Here is an 18,757-nt window from a genome sequence, read left to right on the forward strand (position 1 = left end):
TTAAATCTGAACATGACGCCTCCAAATTGACCAAAAACAAACATAATAACAAAAGTCGCCACTAAACTTGCTACAAAAAGCCAGTAATCATTGTTTTATGACAAAAGAGAGACATTTACTATCTAAATTGCCCATTCACGATGTGACATACCGGACCCATAATCATTTGTAACTCTGCCTGGGCATACTGAATACCCAGATACTTATTATTGCCTCTGTCTGTTTATTTGTAAAACCTCATATACATTGTTTATTGCTCTTGCAAATATCTTTTGTGACCTATATAGTATTTGTACATTTTTTTGTTTGTATTATAATTAATTAAGGTATATCGCATTCAAAAAATAATTGGCTGAATATTTTTTTAAAGGGCTATTATTTTCTGATAGTTGCCAACTGATTTTGTACAGTGTTGTTGAAATGTACATGGAATTAAATATAAGGTAAGTAAACATTGATTATAGATTTTAATTAATATTTATTGAAAACGACAGAAAACTTGACTCTGAAATGCCTCTCCGTGCATCCCCATAAGCACGAAATAACGAAACATTTTGAAACAGTTGAATTTCAAGGTTAATGTTTTAATGACGAATTAATGCTGATTTAACTGAAATAATTATGTACGAAAAATAAATAAAAAATAATTGCATGAATAATTGGATGAAATATAATTTCGAACACTGATGTATTTAATACAAGTTTTTTTGAACCTGATATTATTCTGATAAAAAATGAGTTTTATTGGATATATTGATATTTAAAGTTCCTATTAAAAATATTTGGTAAATTTCTCTTTACTTAAAAAAAGCTATATTTAGACATGCATTTGATTAAAACTTTGAACTCACAGTACTAATACATTACTCCTGGTGGTTGAGATGTGAGAGAAAGTGTTGAAAAAATATTTTCTCTTTGAAGAATCTTCTTAGAAAAAAATGCAAGTAGGCCACAGTTTATATACAGGTACATCGGAAAGTGTGTTATGCTGTCTGTAATTTCTAAGATTTGTTGCAACTGTGTCAAGCTCGGGCCCCAATTACTCAAAACTTCTTAAGTAGCTTATTTCAATTAGCCAAAATTCATATTTAAAATGGATTTTGATAAATGAAAAATGGTTTATTGTGAATATCATAAAGATAATTCTTTATTGTAGTCGAAAAACCATTAAAGAAGTAAACACTATACACAATTTATACCAAACCAAAAATAGTCAGACAAGTTTCGAGAAATTGGGACCTTAAGTTGGCTAAACGGAGTTACCTTTGAAAACTGAAACAGCGATCTGAGTTGTTACAGAAAAAGGAAGAAGATATCATTCGGCATTTGGAACACCTCGGCCATTTTCCATGGAAATCAACCTCAGATGTATATGGATGGTTTACAATGTCAGAAATCTTTACATTTAAGTAAGCTGCAAGTAGATTGCATAGTAATTTCAATTTAGCTGTTGAACTGAATGACTTTACTCTTGGGAGTCTTAATCTCTATTTACGCAATTATACACTTCGCTGGCAATCCATTTAAACTTACACGTGTTAGCAATACAAAATAAACACGTTAAAACACTTCAATTAATAAATACTATCATTTAAAATTTTACAACTACCTCTACTGATGCACCTGCATACAACTGAAATTGTTAAGGAAAATGGCCGAGGTGTTCCGAATGGTAATTCCCACCCTTCAATAGGCTTTGATCAACTCGGCCATCTCCAGATAATGGCTGAGGTGTACCAATTGGGCTTTGATCTGGGTTACTTTCAGGGCATACAGGTTGCTAACCATGATTGAGGCTGACTTTTATTTCCAACATAAGACTACTGACTTTTCAATAACTTTTCTTTCCTGAAACCTGCACTGGGTTTGACTTTTATTTAGCCTATAAAGTCTGCCAAAAGTTTAGACGACTTTCTTGTCATGTGTATTAAGTTACATGAAATGATATTTGTCAACATATTTCCTGATCTTAAAATATATACTTTATTTAGGCATTTTTAGTGATGATTCACTTGATTGTGATACACAAAGGTCAAATATCAGGTAACCTAGATTATAACCTGTAATTCCAGCCAGTATGAAATCACCTGTCATCATTCAGTAAGTACCATGCGATAAGTACCATGCGTTAAGACCTAAACAGAAATGATGTAATTATTAGACTCCCTGCCTGGTGGAAAAAATTTATAATCTATGAATAAAGTCAGTTAGAACATACTGTGTAAACCAAGCTCACTCTTCCATTCTTTATCATTAAGATTTTACACACTTTGTTGTAAGTTTTATATAAAACCAACATCAGAAATTAGAAGCGCGAACACAAGGATGTCAAAGACATGTCAAAATGTATTTCTGGGAAACAAAGTTTCTTTCTTTGGCAGCCTTTTTGTTGTTCAATAATTATAATATAATGTGGATCATGCTCTAAGTCTGTATCCAGGGGCGGCTCCTGGATTTTTACATTAGAGGGGGTGTGAGTTAGGGTGTACCTGTGAAGTTTATGTGTTCACCACATCTCAAACATATAGGCAGTTAATATTGAATGTGGGGTTAGGGGGACTCCCCATAGAAAAAAGGCATACCACATTTCGTTTAAAATTGTGCATTATTGTGTATGCTACATTTATTTTTTCTACCATAATTTTTTATGGACATGACAATTTGAGTGGAGAAGTGTGCGCTCTCCTCTGGATCCGATAGGGGTATCTTTGATTCTATTTTACTTCATCCTTGACTTAGTCATACAAAAAGTTACAAATTTAGACATAAATGCTAATAAACAATTACATCATCTAGTCCTAAAAGCTTGCTTTCAATTATAATATTAATAATCGAATCGTGACAGCGAAAAATTGTTAGTTACATGAAATAAAGAAACACATAAAACCATTTACCTTTTAACCCACACTTTTATAATTGACAAACAAGTAGACAATGTTTCTAACAGTATGGTGCCAGAGTTTATGATTGCCATAAGTTGGGGAGAAATAAAGGCTGATAGCAATTGGCCCGCTGTTTGCGGGATGCTCTGAAGGTGTCGGGAGATGGGCAGACTGACAGACCCAATCAGGGGAACTCATATCTCGCTACACCTGGTCTTCTAGTCTTCCTTGCTTCTCGGGATCAGCTGTTCCGTTACCTATACCATAGCTTGTACAGATCAGCTGTTCACTACCTATATATACCTGTAAAAACAGTGTACACATAGACCTAATTTATCCAGTTTGTTTACTTTTTCTTCTGTAAGCCTTGACTTGATAAATCGAACTAGCAGGCTGATATTAAAGTTGAGCGGGTGCTATGGTGTCTCGTAGAGAGGACTATATTTAGATGCGCCGTCTTTATTTGCGGTTGGATTTTTGCGACCCCACTTAATTCAGTGATGATAAGGGTTTAAGTGATGTGGTGTATATTTCTTTGAGTGGATTAACAGATGCCACCGATACCTTGTTCTGTGATGGATTAACAAGTGCAGTTGTATATTTCGTAGTCGATATTTTCTTGCGCTGATCCTGTTTCATTCTATTGAGTATTGCGATGCTCAGGGACTTATTTTTAATGCGGATACTAGCTTCTTGATTGGCATCATGGATTGCATGGAAAGGTAAATTAATTCTTTTGCTTTATTTTGATGTTAGTTCTTATCTCCTTAATAATCAATTCCTAGGTTATATCAATACATGCAAATTGATCGATTGGTTTTGTATTTGCTCTGTTTCAAAAGGTACTGTGCAAATCAATGGATGCACATTGATTGATTTGTTATTATTTGCTCGGTTGCAAAGGTACTGTGCACTGTTAAGTTCTTATTGATTCTATCGAATTTCCACAAATGCAAAACTTATGTTTTCGCTTTCTGTTAACTTTAAAATCAAACAATTAGTCACCTGCAACAGAATTTATGGGTATTGATTGATGTGATTTTTCCAACAGATGATACAAAAGTACTCTCGATTTTTCCTTTTTCAGTTATATATTGTACTTCTGTATCTTTAAACCGTCAGCTGGCTTTCAATGATGTGAATTACTAATGAATTGATGTATAAAGCTAAATTTGACCCAGATGGTAGACTAGCTGAAAATTTACAACAAGGAACTACAGCTGTTCACTGTAACAAATATATGTATATATCTTACCTTGTGAAAATGGTATGATCATACAGCTATAATTTTCTTTGGAGTATTTCGGAATTAATTGTTGCATGATGTGTCTTGGCTGTATACATAATTTATTATTATACTATATACAATGCTGCAATCAATAAGAACCGTAATTCTTATAATAAACATTGTTTTATTGAGAGAAAAAATGTGTGTTACATGTATGAAGTAAAATTGATACTTGGATAGCGAAGCAAAATGTTATTTCATTGACGGTGGATTTAATCAAAATTATGGATATGATATATAACATGCAGACATAATAAATTATATGTGTTTTTTTAGACTATATCAGTAGTCGTTTACAGTGGAGAGGATATACTTCATGTAAGTAAAACATAGCTGGGGGCAACGCTAGTTTTGTGTAAATACATGTTGCTTCTACGTTCTATACGGGGAAAGTTAGTTGTATTAAAAATGTTGCTTTTTGCTAGATGCTTTGAAGATGTGAAAATGTGCACATTCCATACAGGGAAAGTTTAAGTTGTAAAGATGTTGCTTTAATAAATGCTAAATCGATACTTTGAAGATGTGAACATGTCCAAGATCTATACAGGGAAAGTTAGTTGTTATGATGTTGCTTTTAGCTAGATGCTTTGAAGATGTGAATAATTGTCCATCATGTTTGCGCTGATGTAGGCTAGCTTTGATAGAACACAGAAGCCAGTAACTGTTGCTTTTATATAAACTTTTTTCCATGTCAAAAACAGCGTTTTTCATTCAATTAATATATCCCCCTCAGCACTACCTTGTGCATTGTGAATATACAAACGGCACAAAAAACAAAACAAACTAATATAAGAATTAATGCAGATTCTTGCTTTGAAATAAATAGCTTAATTTACTATTTTTCTGTGTAAAAAAACACTGTATGCTCAGTACATTTCCATGTGAATATAAAATAAATATTGAAATGTAAACAAAATCCCAAAATAACTACTATAACAATGTATGTGGTTCTTACTTGGTAATAAATGGGTTACGAGTTTTGCACCTATATTTCATAGATTTTTTATGATATATTTCATGACATCATTATTTGTTAGTGTGATCGTTCGTGGCTGGTTAAGTGTTGGAAGGGTATATCAGGGTATTGCCACATGTTCGCCTGTTTTCCACTGTTCTTCTGGTTTTTATTAGGCCTTTTATAGTTCTTGAACCTGGTTGTTTTCATGAAATTAATGTTGGTTCATGTTTTGTTTTGTAACCTTCAACTCTGAGAGATTTAATTAGAACAATTCACAGTTTTATAACTTATAGATGTTAGCTTAAGGCTGCACTCTCACAGATTGACTGTTTTGACTATTTTTTTTCTTGGAACGAGCCAATTTTTTGCTTGAATGTATGTACACCAGTGTTTTAAAAAGGCTGTCTAAAGATCAGATCCCAGTTTTTCATATTTATGACTGAAAATTGATGTTTAACGGCTAAAACACTGTATGAAAATTTAAATTTTCAGCTTTTTTCAAACAGGGATCTATGAGTTATCTTATATGACTGAATTAAAGGCATTGATATCAAAATCAGCTGATTCTGAGACAAAAACTATAAAGAGGTCAAAACTATCTATCTGTGAGAGTGCAATTTTGATAGGACTGAAATGTAAATCAAAGGTCAAGGTTGTGGTAACCTCAAGCTCAGAAAATCTGTTTCTGATCAATAACAGGAGAACATGATGACCCAGAGACCTCAGACTTGGTAGAGGAACTCTATTGTTTTCAGTTGGTCAAAGGTCAAGTTCATGGTGACCTTAAGCTGAAAATCTGACTGAAGAACACTAAAGCCCAGTGACCTTAAAATTATGTAGGCATATTGGTAATGACCAGCAGATGAACTCTTGATTGATTGATTGATTTTGAGGTCAGTGGATCAAAGGTCAAGGTTGTGGTGACCTCCAGCTGAAAATCCGATTCTGATCAATAACTGATGAATGTTTAAGCCCAAATACCTCAAATTTTGTATGCAGGTGTGTAATTTCTAGCAAATGAGCCCTATTGATTTTGAGGTCATAAGGTCAAAGGTCATGGTCGTGGTGACCTCAAACTGAAAATCCTTTTCCAACTAATAACTAGAATGCTCAGGCCCAGGGACCTCAATCTAGGTAGGCAAGTTAGTTATGACCTGCAAAGGAACCATATTGAGGTCAGTGTGTCAAAGGTCAAGGTCATGGTGACCTCAAGTCAAGCCATTTCCGATAAATAACTGAAGAATGCTTAATTTAGCCCAGAAAGCAGTTGACATCCACTCCACTTAGCATTGACTTGTCATATCCATGTATATTTCTGACTCTTTTAAAATGTTTAAGGAATATATTTCCAAACTTCATGGGAAGGTAGAGTAAGTTATCCTGAAAATATGTCACATACTGAAGACTATCTTTTAAATGGCTATCTCACAGTCCAACAAGGCCTTTAAGGGGGACTCGTCACGTATCTGTGACAGTTCTAGTTGTAATATATAATTGTTACTAATTTGGTCCCCTTAAAATGTACTGGTTTAGTTGTAAACTTGTTTTACCACATTAATGAAACAAGTTAAACAGCATTATATTAATCACTCCCATTGGCACGATGTTATGCAAGAGTGTGATCATGTGGTATGATTTAAATTGGAATACCCAGAGAAAGTCCAGTTTTCTGGATTGGTGTCCAACAACCAAACCCATGTGCCCAGGCGGGGATTCAAGGTGTTAGCTTGGTGAGAAGCAAGTGCACTAACCAGTGCGCCAACCAGACAACCTTAAATATTAATAATAATAATACATTCAATTTAGCTTGCATAAAGATGTCAGAACTGATTTGCAGTCATAAAATATTATAAGTTAAAATTGCGGAGGTGTAATTAGTGCCAATAGTGATGAGTAATGCACCATCTTTTGAGCCAATGGCCTTACCCCTTTTCTGTCCTTTTTTTTTTGGTCACCAGATTTGCATTTAATGCAATACTTTTCTCCCACATTTGCAACTGATGTTACTTATGTACTTTATAATGTCTGTGTTGATAGCAATGCTCCCAGGGGCTGTTACATGAAGGATCCTAAAATAGGAGCATATTCTTACCTAGAACAGCTTTAAAGAGTAGTTCAGTACATCGCTTCTGGGTCGAAATCCCTCATAGGTGCTATAACAGCCCCTAGGTTTTTAATAGTTAAGGGATTGGTGACAAAAGCTTGTGCTGACTTGGTGACAAAAGCTTGTGCTGATTTGATGACAAAAGCTTGTGCTGATTTGATGACAAAAGCTTGTGCTGATTTGGTGACAAAAGCTTTTGCTGATTTGGTGACAAAAGCTTGTGCTGATTTGGTGACAAAAGCTTGTGCTGATTTGGTGACAAAAGCTTGCGCTAGCAAAGTATAATTTTAAATAAAATTCTACGCTATTAATTCTATAAACCTAAGGGATGCGTATATTTCAAAGACTTTTTTGCGCTACATTTTAATGTGTACTTTGTTGTTAAGGTCAGGTAGAAGATAATTTATGATCTTTATACAAACAAATAAAGAGGGCCTAAAACATTGTTATATTGAGCGAACACTTTTTTATGACCCTTGACATTTGATCTTTAGCAAGTTTTATTACCTTTCTAGTTGATCTGAATAATGTATAGTTATTTATACACTCTGGAGTATAACATTAATGTCTGCTTAAAGAGTATGGAGTAATTTACTATTTCCACAACCTTTGATATATTTTTTTATTTTTTTATATTCTCCATTACTATACATCTTTGTGCATAAATGCATATTATATTTTCTATAAATTTGTAGCTTGTTTGTGAAAAATCGATAGAGCAAACTATGGAATTACATTGTCTGGAGTAAACAAAATGATATTCTGTCTCTGGTTTTAATATTGATTCAATTAGCAATGGAAAACGTTATTCCGATAAATATAATACTGTCATCATTAGGCCAAAAAAGAGGTTTTTTGTTTCCACTTACATCTGAAAAAAAAATAAATAGAGTTGGTAGGTAGGCATAACTTTCTTTTTTGAGAATCACGATTTTGTGCCAAACCGACCTTTATCAGGAAATTACACTATTGTGTAAAATTTTATATTTAAAATGGTCAATTTCTAACATGTTCACACAAAAATGCACATTTTTTAGGAAATTACGGAAAAAAAATCCACACCACGGCAAAACAAGTGTAGGGTCGGGAGGAAAAATAGGGTCTGTCTGATAAGTGGAAACAATTTTTTATGCTGGAGGTTGCTTTCACTGATGTTTTCTCATATATTTACAGGTGACGCAAGATCACAGGATCTGAAGACATATACGCGAAAAATCCCATCATACGAGTACGATGATTTTCAAGACCTGGGCTCATCACTGGAAGGATCGCTCGGCGACGCCCAGATCAGCGGGGCCAAACACAAACACCGCTCAGGTCGTTATAAACACTCACTAAACGGTGAACATAGACATAGTAGTCACAGCCGGGATTACGATTGGCTGAAATCTCAGTGTGAACGCGCCATGACAGAACTACAAGCATTAAAAATGCAGCAGTCTGATAATACAAAACGTTACGATGCTGTGATAAAGGAGTCAGATTCGTACCGTCAAAGTTACATGTCCACCCTAAGTCAGCTTCAGCAGGCTCGTGAAGACGCTGAGGCAATCAGGGGGCAGAACCATGACTTACGAGTCGAGAATAAACGTATCGAACAGGAAGTGAAAAATGTGCTGAAATTACGCGAAGAAGATCTCAGAGAAATGGATGAACTACGGAAACACCAACGTGAAATTGTGAGTAAAAGCGGTTCTACCGAAGTGCTAAACGCGTTAGACATGTATGATCGTATAAAACAGGATTATGACACTCTTAGAGTGCGATATTCTGACCTAGTCACTACACATAGTTCCTTACAAACCAAGTTTGAAAGTGCCCAAGAGGAAAATACTCAGTTGAAGAAACAAAATCAAGCGTTGTGCACGGAACGTGATGCAGCTATTCTGGAAAGGAATGGCCTAAAACAGCAATGTACAGCGGCAATCAGAAACTGGGACCAAGTTTTACATGAACGAAATGACATGAATGAGAAAATAACGAAAATCACCCAACAAAGAGATGACATTATGAAAGATATGAATCAAGCTCTGGCTGCTCAACTGAGAGCAAAGAAAGAGCTGGAAGTCGTCTCAAAGGATAAGGAAGCTGTATACAAGGAGTACAACCTAATTATGTCGGAACGAGACCAAGTGCATAAGGAAATCGAGCAGCTTAATGAAAAGCTTGCTCAAGGTGCTAACAAGATCGAGACACTTATGAAAGAGAAGAAAGCTTCACAAGATGAAGCCGAGACTCTGAAGCGTGAAATCACGGCAGCTCTACAGGATAGAGACAAATCTGTGAAGGAACGGAATGAATTCAACGACAAGTGCAATGAACTACTGAGTAAACATAGTGCTATAGAAAAACAAAAGGAGGATTTTAAAAAGGAGGTGGAGATGTCCATTCAGCAACGAGACATCGCGAGGAAAGAGCGGCAAGAAGCCATGCAAGATCGAGACCGAATTCTCCGGGAGAAATACGAACGAGAGCAGGTAGGTTATTGGAAACAAAATATGAAAGACGTTGTTTGTTTTGATGATTTTCCAGGAGAGAATTAATTGTCTGTTTGAGTTTTTAACATTATTTGCTTAGTGAAGTTGGCTTAATTATTTTATAATGGCATACTGAGTTTAGCATCAAAAGAATAAAAAAGATGGTATTGGTTGGAATTGATTGCATTATGATGCAAATTTGTTTAGTAATTTACGGAGCTTCAGATAAGATTTGTATTTGCGTAATTATGCGATTAAAATCACAGAAAACGCAATTAATCTTATTTAAAAGTGTATAAAATCACACAGAAAAACACACAGAAGTCATGGTGTATCACGTTTTATGCGTTAAGCCCAAGTTCTACGAATAATTAAGTCATTTTATCTATCAAAATGCCAGAAAATAATGAATATACGACTACACAAGCTTATCACATTGATTTATATTGTATGGCAGAAATACTCGTTCCAAACATGCCTTTTCCAATTATGAAGGTTAAAAATTTAACCATTTAAAATTTAAATAAATCCTTATTTATGAACTTTTCAAGTTTTCATTTTGTTTTACCAAACTGGCTTCCAAATTACTGAGTAAAAATAATACTTACCAAAAGTAAAAGCTGAAATAACCAAATGCCAAAAGCAGTGGTCGATTTTAGCACAAGCCCCCAAGCCCTACACTGGTAAAATGCATTCCGGGCTTGCTCAAATTCTGGATTTTATATATCAGGGCCTTTCAAAAATTTGATGCCAAAGAATAATATAAGAATTCGGGCTTGTTCATACAAAAGTCTTATTTCAATGACTGCTGAAAAGTGAGTGGGTAATACCCTATTCATTGATTTTTAGCTCACCTGTCACGTAGTGACAAGGTGAGCTTTTGTGATCACTCTTCGTCCGTATGCGTCCGTCCGTCCGTCCGTCCGTTCACAATTGCTTGTGAACACAATAGAGGTCACAATTTTGACCTAATCTTTATGAAACTTGGTCAGACTGATCATCTCTATAAAATCTAGGTCAAGTTCGATATTGGGTCATCTGGGGTCAAAAACTAGGTCACTAGGTCAATTAGTAGAAAAACCTTGTGAACATAATAGAGGTCACAATTTTAGCCTAATCTCAATGCAACTTGGTCAGAATGATCATCTCTATAAAATCTAGGTCAAGTTCGATATTGGGTCATCTGCGGTCAATAACTAGGTCACTAGGTCAATTAGTACAAAAACCTTGTGAACACAATAGAGGTCACAATTTTAGGCTAATCTTAATGCAACTTGGTCAGAATGATCATCTCTATAAAATCTGGGTCAAGTTCGATATTGGGTCATACGCAGTCAATAACTAGGTCACTAGGTCAATTATTAGAAAAACCTTGTGAACAAAATAGAGGTCACAATTTTAGCCTTATCTTAATGAAACTTGGTCAGACTGATCATCTTAACATAAGCTAGGTCAAGTTCCATATTGGGTCAACCCAGGTCAAAAACTAGGTCACTAGGTCAATTAGTAGAAAAACCTTGTGAACACAATAGAGGTCACAATTTTAGGCTTAACTCAATTCAACTTGGTCAGAATGATCATCTCTTAATAAAACCCTTTGAAGATGTTGTTTGTATTTTGTTTGCTCATTAATATACTATGACAACTTCCATTCATTCATGATTGTTAACAACAAAGTAAACTTGTCGCCTGGTGGCATCCATTAATTACTAACAATTAAGGAAGAACCAGTAACTCAAAATATTGATGCATTGCAATCCTGAAAGTCCCAATAGTATGGATCGATGGCAGGTAAGCGATACAGGGCCACCATGGCCCTATGGTTAGCTCACCTGTCACGCAGTGACATAATGAGCTTTTGTGACCACTTGATGTACGTCGTTCGTCAACATTTTGCTTCGAACAACATCTCCTTAACCCCTTGGCCAATCATGATGAAACTTGGCAGGGATGTTCCTTGCATGAAGCTCTACCAAAGTTGTTCAAAGACATGGATTCCATGCGAAACTCTGGTTGCCATGGTAACCGATAAGAAAAACTTAAAAAAAATTCTCCTCCAAAACCACAAGGCCTAGAGCTGTGATATTTGATATGTAGCATCACCTAATGGACCTCTACCAAGATTGTTCAAATTATGCCCCTGGGGTCAAAAATGACCCCACCCGGGTCACGTGGTTTACATAGACTTAGATATGGAAAACTTAACAAATCTTCTCCAAAACTAGAAGTCCTAGGGCTTTGATATTTGGCATGTATAATTACTTTATGGACATCTACCAAGATTGTTCTAATTATGCCTCTGGAGTCGCAAGTTTTACATAGGCTTATTTAGTGAAAACTTAAAATCTTGTCTAAAACCACAAGGCCTAGGCATTTGATATATGGTATGTAGCTTTACCTTGTGGTTCTCTACCGAGATTATTCAAATTATGCCCCTGAAGTGATAAGAGGCCCCACCTAGGGGGTCACAAGTTTTACATAGGCTTATATAAGGAAAGTGTTTAAAAATCTTCTTGTCTGAAAATGCAAGGCCTACGCATTCAATATTTGGTATGTATCATAACCAAGTGGTCCTCTACCAAGATTGTTCAATTTATGCCCCTGGGGGGAAGAGGCCCTATCCTGGGGGGAGTCACAAGTTTTGCATAGGCTTATATAGAACAAAAAACTTCTTGTCTAAACCAACAAGACATTGGCATTTTATATGTGGCATAACCTAGTGGCCCGCTACCAAGATTGTTCAATTTGTGCACCTGTGGTGAAAAGAGGCCTCACCCTGGGTGTCACAAGTTTTACATAGGCTTATATAGGAAAAAACTTTAAAATTTTCTTGTCTGAAGCCACAAGGACTAGGTCTTAAATATTTGGTTTGAAGCATTGCCTACTGATAGGGTCATGTGGGGTAAAAAACTAGGTCAGTGGGACAAATAAAAGAGTGGCCTCTAGGGGCCATACTTTTCATTGGATCTTTATGATAATAGGTCAGAATGTTCACTTTATTTAGCAAAGCTACAGGTGAGCGATACAGGGCCATCATGGCCCTCTTGTTTTAAGTTTGATGTAGATTCGTTACATTGTTGCTTTTTCTGTCAGTTGGAAAAAAAATGTTTGCATAGATAGTTTCAATGGTTTTGAATCTATGAGCAAGACTAGATCAATTTTTACTTGTGTCACTTTCATTAATGATAAAATTAATGTAATAAAAGTAGATTTATTTTTTTTGGCTTAATCACATCAGTCATTCAAATTAGCTTAAGATTAACAAGCTTGAATTTGTATTTTACTTAAAAAAAGTACTTGGCGGAATAGATTTTAGCAAACTTTTGACTTAATAGCAATCAGGTTTTACCAGTACCGGGCTTGCCGGCCTTCACTAGTTTAGATAACTGTTGCTTACATCTCAGATTTTAATTAACTTTCTTTTGGTAATTAAGCTGGTTCTACTGATAAAAGTACCCCATAACTACATTGAGTGTTGTCTGTTGAGTGGAAAAAAACATGTTTTAAATGAAAATACACAAGACCAGCCAGAAACTGATAAGCCCTGCTTTTTTTACAGTTTCAGAAGGAGAATGCTGACAAGATGGACCAGTTCAACCGGGAGACAGAACAGCTCAAGAAACAGATTGAACTACTACAACAGAAACTTTATGGTGAGTACTAGAGGACTGAGTACCAAACAGATTGAACTTCTACAACAGAAACTTTATGGTGAGTACTAGAGGACTGAGTACCTTGGTGCAAAAAAAAAGACAGAGACTACTTCAAGAGTGAGTACCCAGGGGCAGGTAATTCAGGTAGAGACTGAGAGTGCTTAAAGGGTGAGTACCAAGTGACAGATTATTCAGGTAGAGTCTGAGATTCCTGGAAGACTGACTTTCAAGGGGCAGATAATTCAGGTAGTGACTGAGAATACTGGAAGACTGAGTTTCAAGGGGCAGATAATTAAGGAAGAGACGGTGATTCCTGGGAAACTGAGTTTCAAGGGGCAGATAAGTCAGGTAGAGACTGAGGGTACTGGAAGACTGAGTTTCAAGGGGCAGATAAGTCAGGTAAAGACTGAGAGTACTGAAAGACTGAGTTTCAAGGAGTAGGTAATTAAGATTACGAGACAGAGATTCCTGGAAAACTGAGTTTCAAGGGGCAGATAATTCAGGTAAATACTGAGGTTTCTTGAAGACTGAGTACCTAAGAGCAGATAATCAAGGTAGAGACGGAGATTCCTGGAAAACTGAGTACCCAGGGGCAGATAATTAATGTAGAAACCTAGAGTACTGGAAGGCAGGTACTGTAGGACTGGGAACTTTAAAATACACATTTATATTAATCAATATCACTCTACAGCTGCTGCCAATTACTTGTTTATGTGACCAATACAAAAAAATCATTTTGCTGGTAGATAATGGATATATTATTCTGTGTTTCAAAGTACAGTACTTTTACCTGAATCCTTTGAGAAACTGGCTTGGACAATTTTAGCATTTATCTCATTGGTCAAAAAAGTCTTGGTATTGTTGAAGCCTTGCTGTTATCATCATTAATGTGATAAGCAATAACTAAATGGGCAACCACAAAATATTTGCAAGACCAATCAGTCTGGCTAAAATCTTTCCTGAGTTAGGCCAGAGTTTTTATATCTTTAGATTTACGGGAGCGCCGTACCTAAATATTGCAAAACCCAAATAAAAATAAAATTCATTTTCGTAGTTTTATTTTTATTTTTTCCGACGAACGTTGCTCCAATGTTAAGAAAAAAATAAAATTAGTGTTCTATAACCCATATCTCAGAACCAACTGGTGTACCAATTGTCATTTATTATCGGTCTTTTTACCCATGTTATACCTCACAAACCACGTAAACCAGTCGGAAATACGCGGGGAAACAGAACAGGTACCCGTTACCATAACAACGTCCTGTCAAAAGTGAAAGTACTTTTTGTCATGTCCCTTATTTCTCACAATTTCTGCAGCTATATAGAAATGTTTTACTACAAAAACGTTCCGATGTTTATGTTTCATTATTTAAATCAAACCGTGGTGAACTTAGAGCGTGTTTATTGTGATTTTTTGTAGATTTAGTATGTTGTTCGCGTTTCGTGGAATGATTGCGAAACTTCCGGTCAAAATAAGGAGACAGAAATTCGTGGGTTGTATTGTCTATTAAAAGTCGTTGGCGCACGTCGTATATTAACAAGGATGAATTGGATTACAGCGCAAAAATGTATAGCTTCTGACAAACACAAACTGCAAAATGATATCGTGTTCATCATAGTCAAAATGGATATTTTTTCTGAATTTGACTCTGAGGAGCATTGAACACACTGCTTCACGATCACATATTTGAAGAGAAAAACACAAGGTATCGTGATATTCGTAGTTGTTAATTAGTTTAATAATGATTTAAATCGTTATAGAATACTGAAAATGATGTAATAATAACATACATGTGGTGTGTGTTTCCGATAAAACAGAACAAATCTGAACATATACGATATCTTGCAATCAGTGCAGGAAGTCAAACTTATTGCCAACGGGCATAGCTGGAATTAGAAGGATATTTTTCAGGACTGATTCTAAAATCAGTTCTTAGACCTGGTTTTTTGAAACATATAACACTTGTAAAATTTATCTTAATGCTCCCGAATTTTCTTTGGTGAAGTACATAAATGTAGATTTTGACTGTCTGTGTATCCGTAAGCCCTGTCAAACTTTGAAGTGAAGAGGAATTTCCATCAGGGCTTCTACTTTTTTTGATTATATTTTCTATATATACCACATCACGGTAAATTGTCACGGTGCTATTTCGTTAAAGACAGAAAAACACATTTGACGTCCTTATTATACCGTGTCTGAAACTGTTCAATGTTTGATTACTTCACAATGGAAAGGATATGCTTATATTGTGGGCAAAATGTTAGAATTGGCCATTTAAACTTCTTTATTACACTGACATGTTTCATAAAATCCATGGATTGATAATATATGCACCTCATATGCATAGATGCATTCAAACAAATATACAATTAATTTCAATGAGCACTTGAACTCACAGTGTTGAGGTCAATATTTTCAGTCATTAAAAGGATCTTTTAATTATGCTTTTGAAACTTTATGGTGATCTATCACCCTTTTTTCAGCCTATGAAATAGCTGACACAAGCAAGGTGTGTTTTGTCTTCATGATATAAGATTTAAAAAAATAAAAAAAAATCGGAGAAAAATCCGTTTTATTTTTATTTATTTCTCCTTTGGGACATTTTATGCATTTTATTTTTATTTTTATTTCCTCCTCCTTACCCAACTTTTTGAAAAATCTCCCGTAAATCTAAAGATAAAAAAACTCTGGCCTTAATGCCAATGTGTTTATGGAGGAAAACTGATATGATGGCATCACTATCTGCTTTTGTTTACATCATACTAGATGTTCTGTTAAGTATTGTTATGTCTTGTTAGATTACTTAAAGGGAACTGAAAAAAGAAGTGTGCATTAGACTTAGTTGTATAAAGATGTGAGTGAAATTACAGAATTTTAACCTGAAATGAACTTACAAAAGTGCAAAACAAGGGTTTTATCTCGCTGCTTATCAAAACTAAATTTGACCGATTTTCTCTAAATGCATGATGGTTGGCATTGTTATCTGCTTTTATTTACATCTTACTGGATGTTATGTTAAGTAATATCTTTTCTTAGATAACTTAAAGACAACTTAAAAGAGAGGTGTATATGAGACTTAGTTGTATAAAGATTGGAGTAGACTTAGTTGTATAAAGATGGGAGTAGACTTAGTTGTATAAAGATGGGAGTAAAATATAAGTTCAGAATTATGACCTGAAAGTAACTTATAAAAGTGCAAAACTTGGGTTAAATCTCGCTACTTACCGAAACAAATTTTGACCGATTTTCTCTAAGCATGTGAAGAGGATCTGCTTTCCTTAACAAGTAAATAAAAACAACATATGATTGGTATTGTTGTTATTGTAACAAAGCAGCGACATATGGAAGCAATTCTTCGCGGGCCTGTTGCGAAAATGGAATAAACAGCGATTTCAAACAACATCAGATAATAATTTCAGCCTATAATTTGCGGGGAATAATTGGTTAAAATGAGAAATTGCACAACTGGTGATTGTTGTTTTCCGGCCTGTATCAAAGAGACTGTATGTGTTTAATTTTGTGCATGATGATAAGCCAGCGTGGTACGGTTTAGAATGACATTTGATGGGAAAACCCTCTAAATCCGGCTTTATCAGAGAAATTTTCTTAACAAAAATAGAACACAAAAAAGAGGTGGTTATGTTTCATCTGGCATTTATTTATTTTTTTTAACCCCTTTTGATGTGAAAAAGTTTTCTAAATAATCTTATTTTAATGCCATGATGTCCTTGAGTCTGTCAAAGTTTTTGTTTCTATAAATATATTCTGATTCATCTAATGATACAATTAGACATTAGATGTATTGTTTAGTCGGTAAGCATTTATTACTCATGAAAACAAATTAAGACACCGCATATTAGACTTCATCAATAACTAATTTATCATGATAAGGATGGAGGAAAAAAGCTTAAACCTGCACTCTCACAGATTGACTGCTTTGACAACTTGTTTTTTATTTTTTGTCTTGGAATAAGCCATTTTTGCGTATGGTTGAAAATTGATGTTTTATGCCATTTTTCTTTAGTAAAGCTTTTAACCATAAAACATCAATTTTCAACCGTACATATGAAAAACTGCAACCTGATTTTTTGTCTGCAGCCTCATGTCACTGGTTTCCAGACATTCCATGAAAATTTGCTCATTCCAAGACAAAAAATATAAAAGTTGTCAAAACGGTCAATCTGTGAGAGTGCAGCATTAAAGCTAATGTTATTAGCATTACCTGTATTGTTTGTTATTCACCTAAAACTATTCTTTTTATGAAGTATTAAGATATGTGATGTTGTTGTTATTGTGTTTATAAAGGTCTGCCCGCGCCCAGTGCCGTCATTATGGCTTGACCCCGTCACATCCTCAAGTGGGACTGAATCATAATTTTTAGGCCAAAGGGGGGATTCACCCCGATACTTCAGATGTACTAAAACTTTGAGAAATTTGACCCACTGTCAAAACTGTTATGTAATGCAAACATTTGGTGTGATGATTTTCTTTTGATTGTATGAACATACTGAAAATATAAGTAGACAATTTTAAAAATAATGATCTTTACTAATACAGACGAAACTCGCTTTTCTCAATGTTTGGTTGTGTCAAACTTTTTTCGAATGTTTTGGGTTTAGTAATACACTTTTTTAACCTCAAATATATTGAATGTTTGATATTTCGAGATATATTCTGAGGTCCCAGCCACTTCGACATAGCGAGTTTTGACTTTTTGTTTTGTGATTAATTTTGATCACTCCGTAAAAAAATCATGAATAATTTGGAAAAAGAATTGGACAAACTAAAAATCGAGCGGATTTCTTTCAGATGGCATGCATGAAGCAGAAATATACAAAAATCGTCGAGACTGGGCTATGAGCGAACGTGACAAGATCGTGCAGGAACGCGACAGCATGCGGACATTGTGTGACAGTCTACGAAGAGACCGGGATCGGGCAGTCAGCGACCTTGCCCAGGCCCTCAGGGACTATGACGACATGAAGAAACAGAAATCAGACGCTGTTCGGGAACTGAAGGATTATAAGTACGGGTTTGATTAACGTAACACAAGAGAATATAAAGTGGAACAATTCAATTTAACTTTTGGTATTTCTTAATTATTGGAGAGTTTGTTTTTTAGCTTTTGTTTAGTCCCAGTTAATTACTAGTCTGTGTCAAAATTAAATAATCGTAAAACAGTTGATATTTGTCTCAAATTATTTTTTTAAAAATCCACGAAGCTCTGATGTCTCGAGTAAACATTACTGTAAAAAAAGAGAGCAGACTTTCCATTATGTTTTGTTAGCAATTTTGAAACAAGGAAATGCATCATTGTTCAATTTACATTTAATCAATACGTCACTTTTAGGAAGCATGTTTTCATTAAATTTACCCTAGTTAAAGAAGAAATCT

General features: G+C 35.0%; 1 protein-coding gene across 5 annotated transcripts in view; it reads left to right on the top strand.

Moving 5' to 3' along the window:
• The window catches only part of LOC128208949 (disks large homolog 5-like), a 78,722-nt gene that overhangs the window by 33,138 nt on the left and 26,827 nt on the right, over positions 1–18,757 (top strand). For 2 of the 5 annotated variants that reach the window (XM_052912698.1, XM_052912689.1), the window contains exons 3-6: positions 4,447–4,488; positions 8,406–9,709; positions 13,269–13,362; positions 18,173–18,389. In XM_052912698.1, the coding sequence (XP_052768658.1) occupies positions 4,447–4,488; positions 8,406–9,709; positions 13,269–13,362; positions 18,173–18,389 (1,657 nt within the window). Of the gene's footprint in view, positions 1–3,422; positions 3,605–4,446; positions 4,489–8,405; positions 9,710–13,268; positions 13,363–18,172; positions 18,390–18,757 lie in introns of those variants that run through there. The other 3 variants (XM_052912708.1, XM_052912716.1, XM_052912727.1) reach the window with 2 other exon arrangements.

The sequence above is a fragment of the Mya arenaria genome, chromosome 2, assembly GCF_026914265.1.
Source record: "Mya arenaria isolate MELC-2E11 chromosome 2, ASM2691426v1".
NCBI classification, from domain to species: domain Eukaryota; kingdom Metazoa; phylum Mollusca; class Bivalvia; order Myida; family Myidae; genus Mya; species Mya arenaria.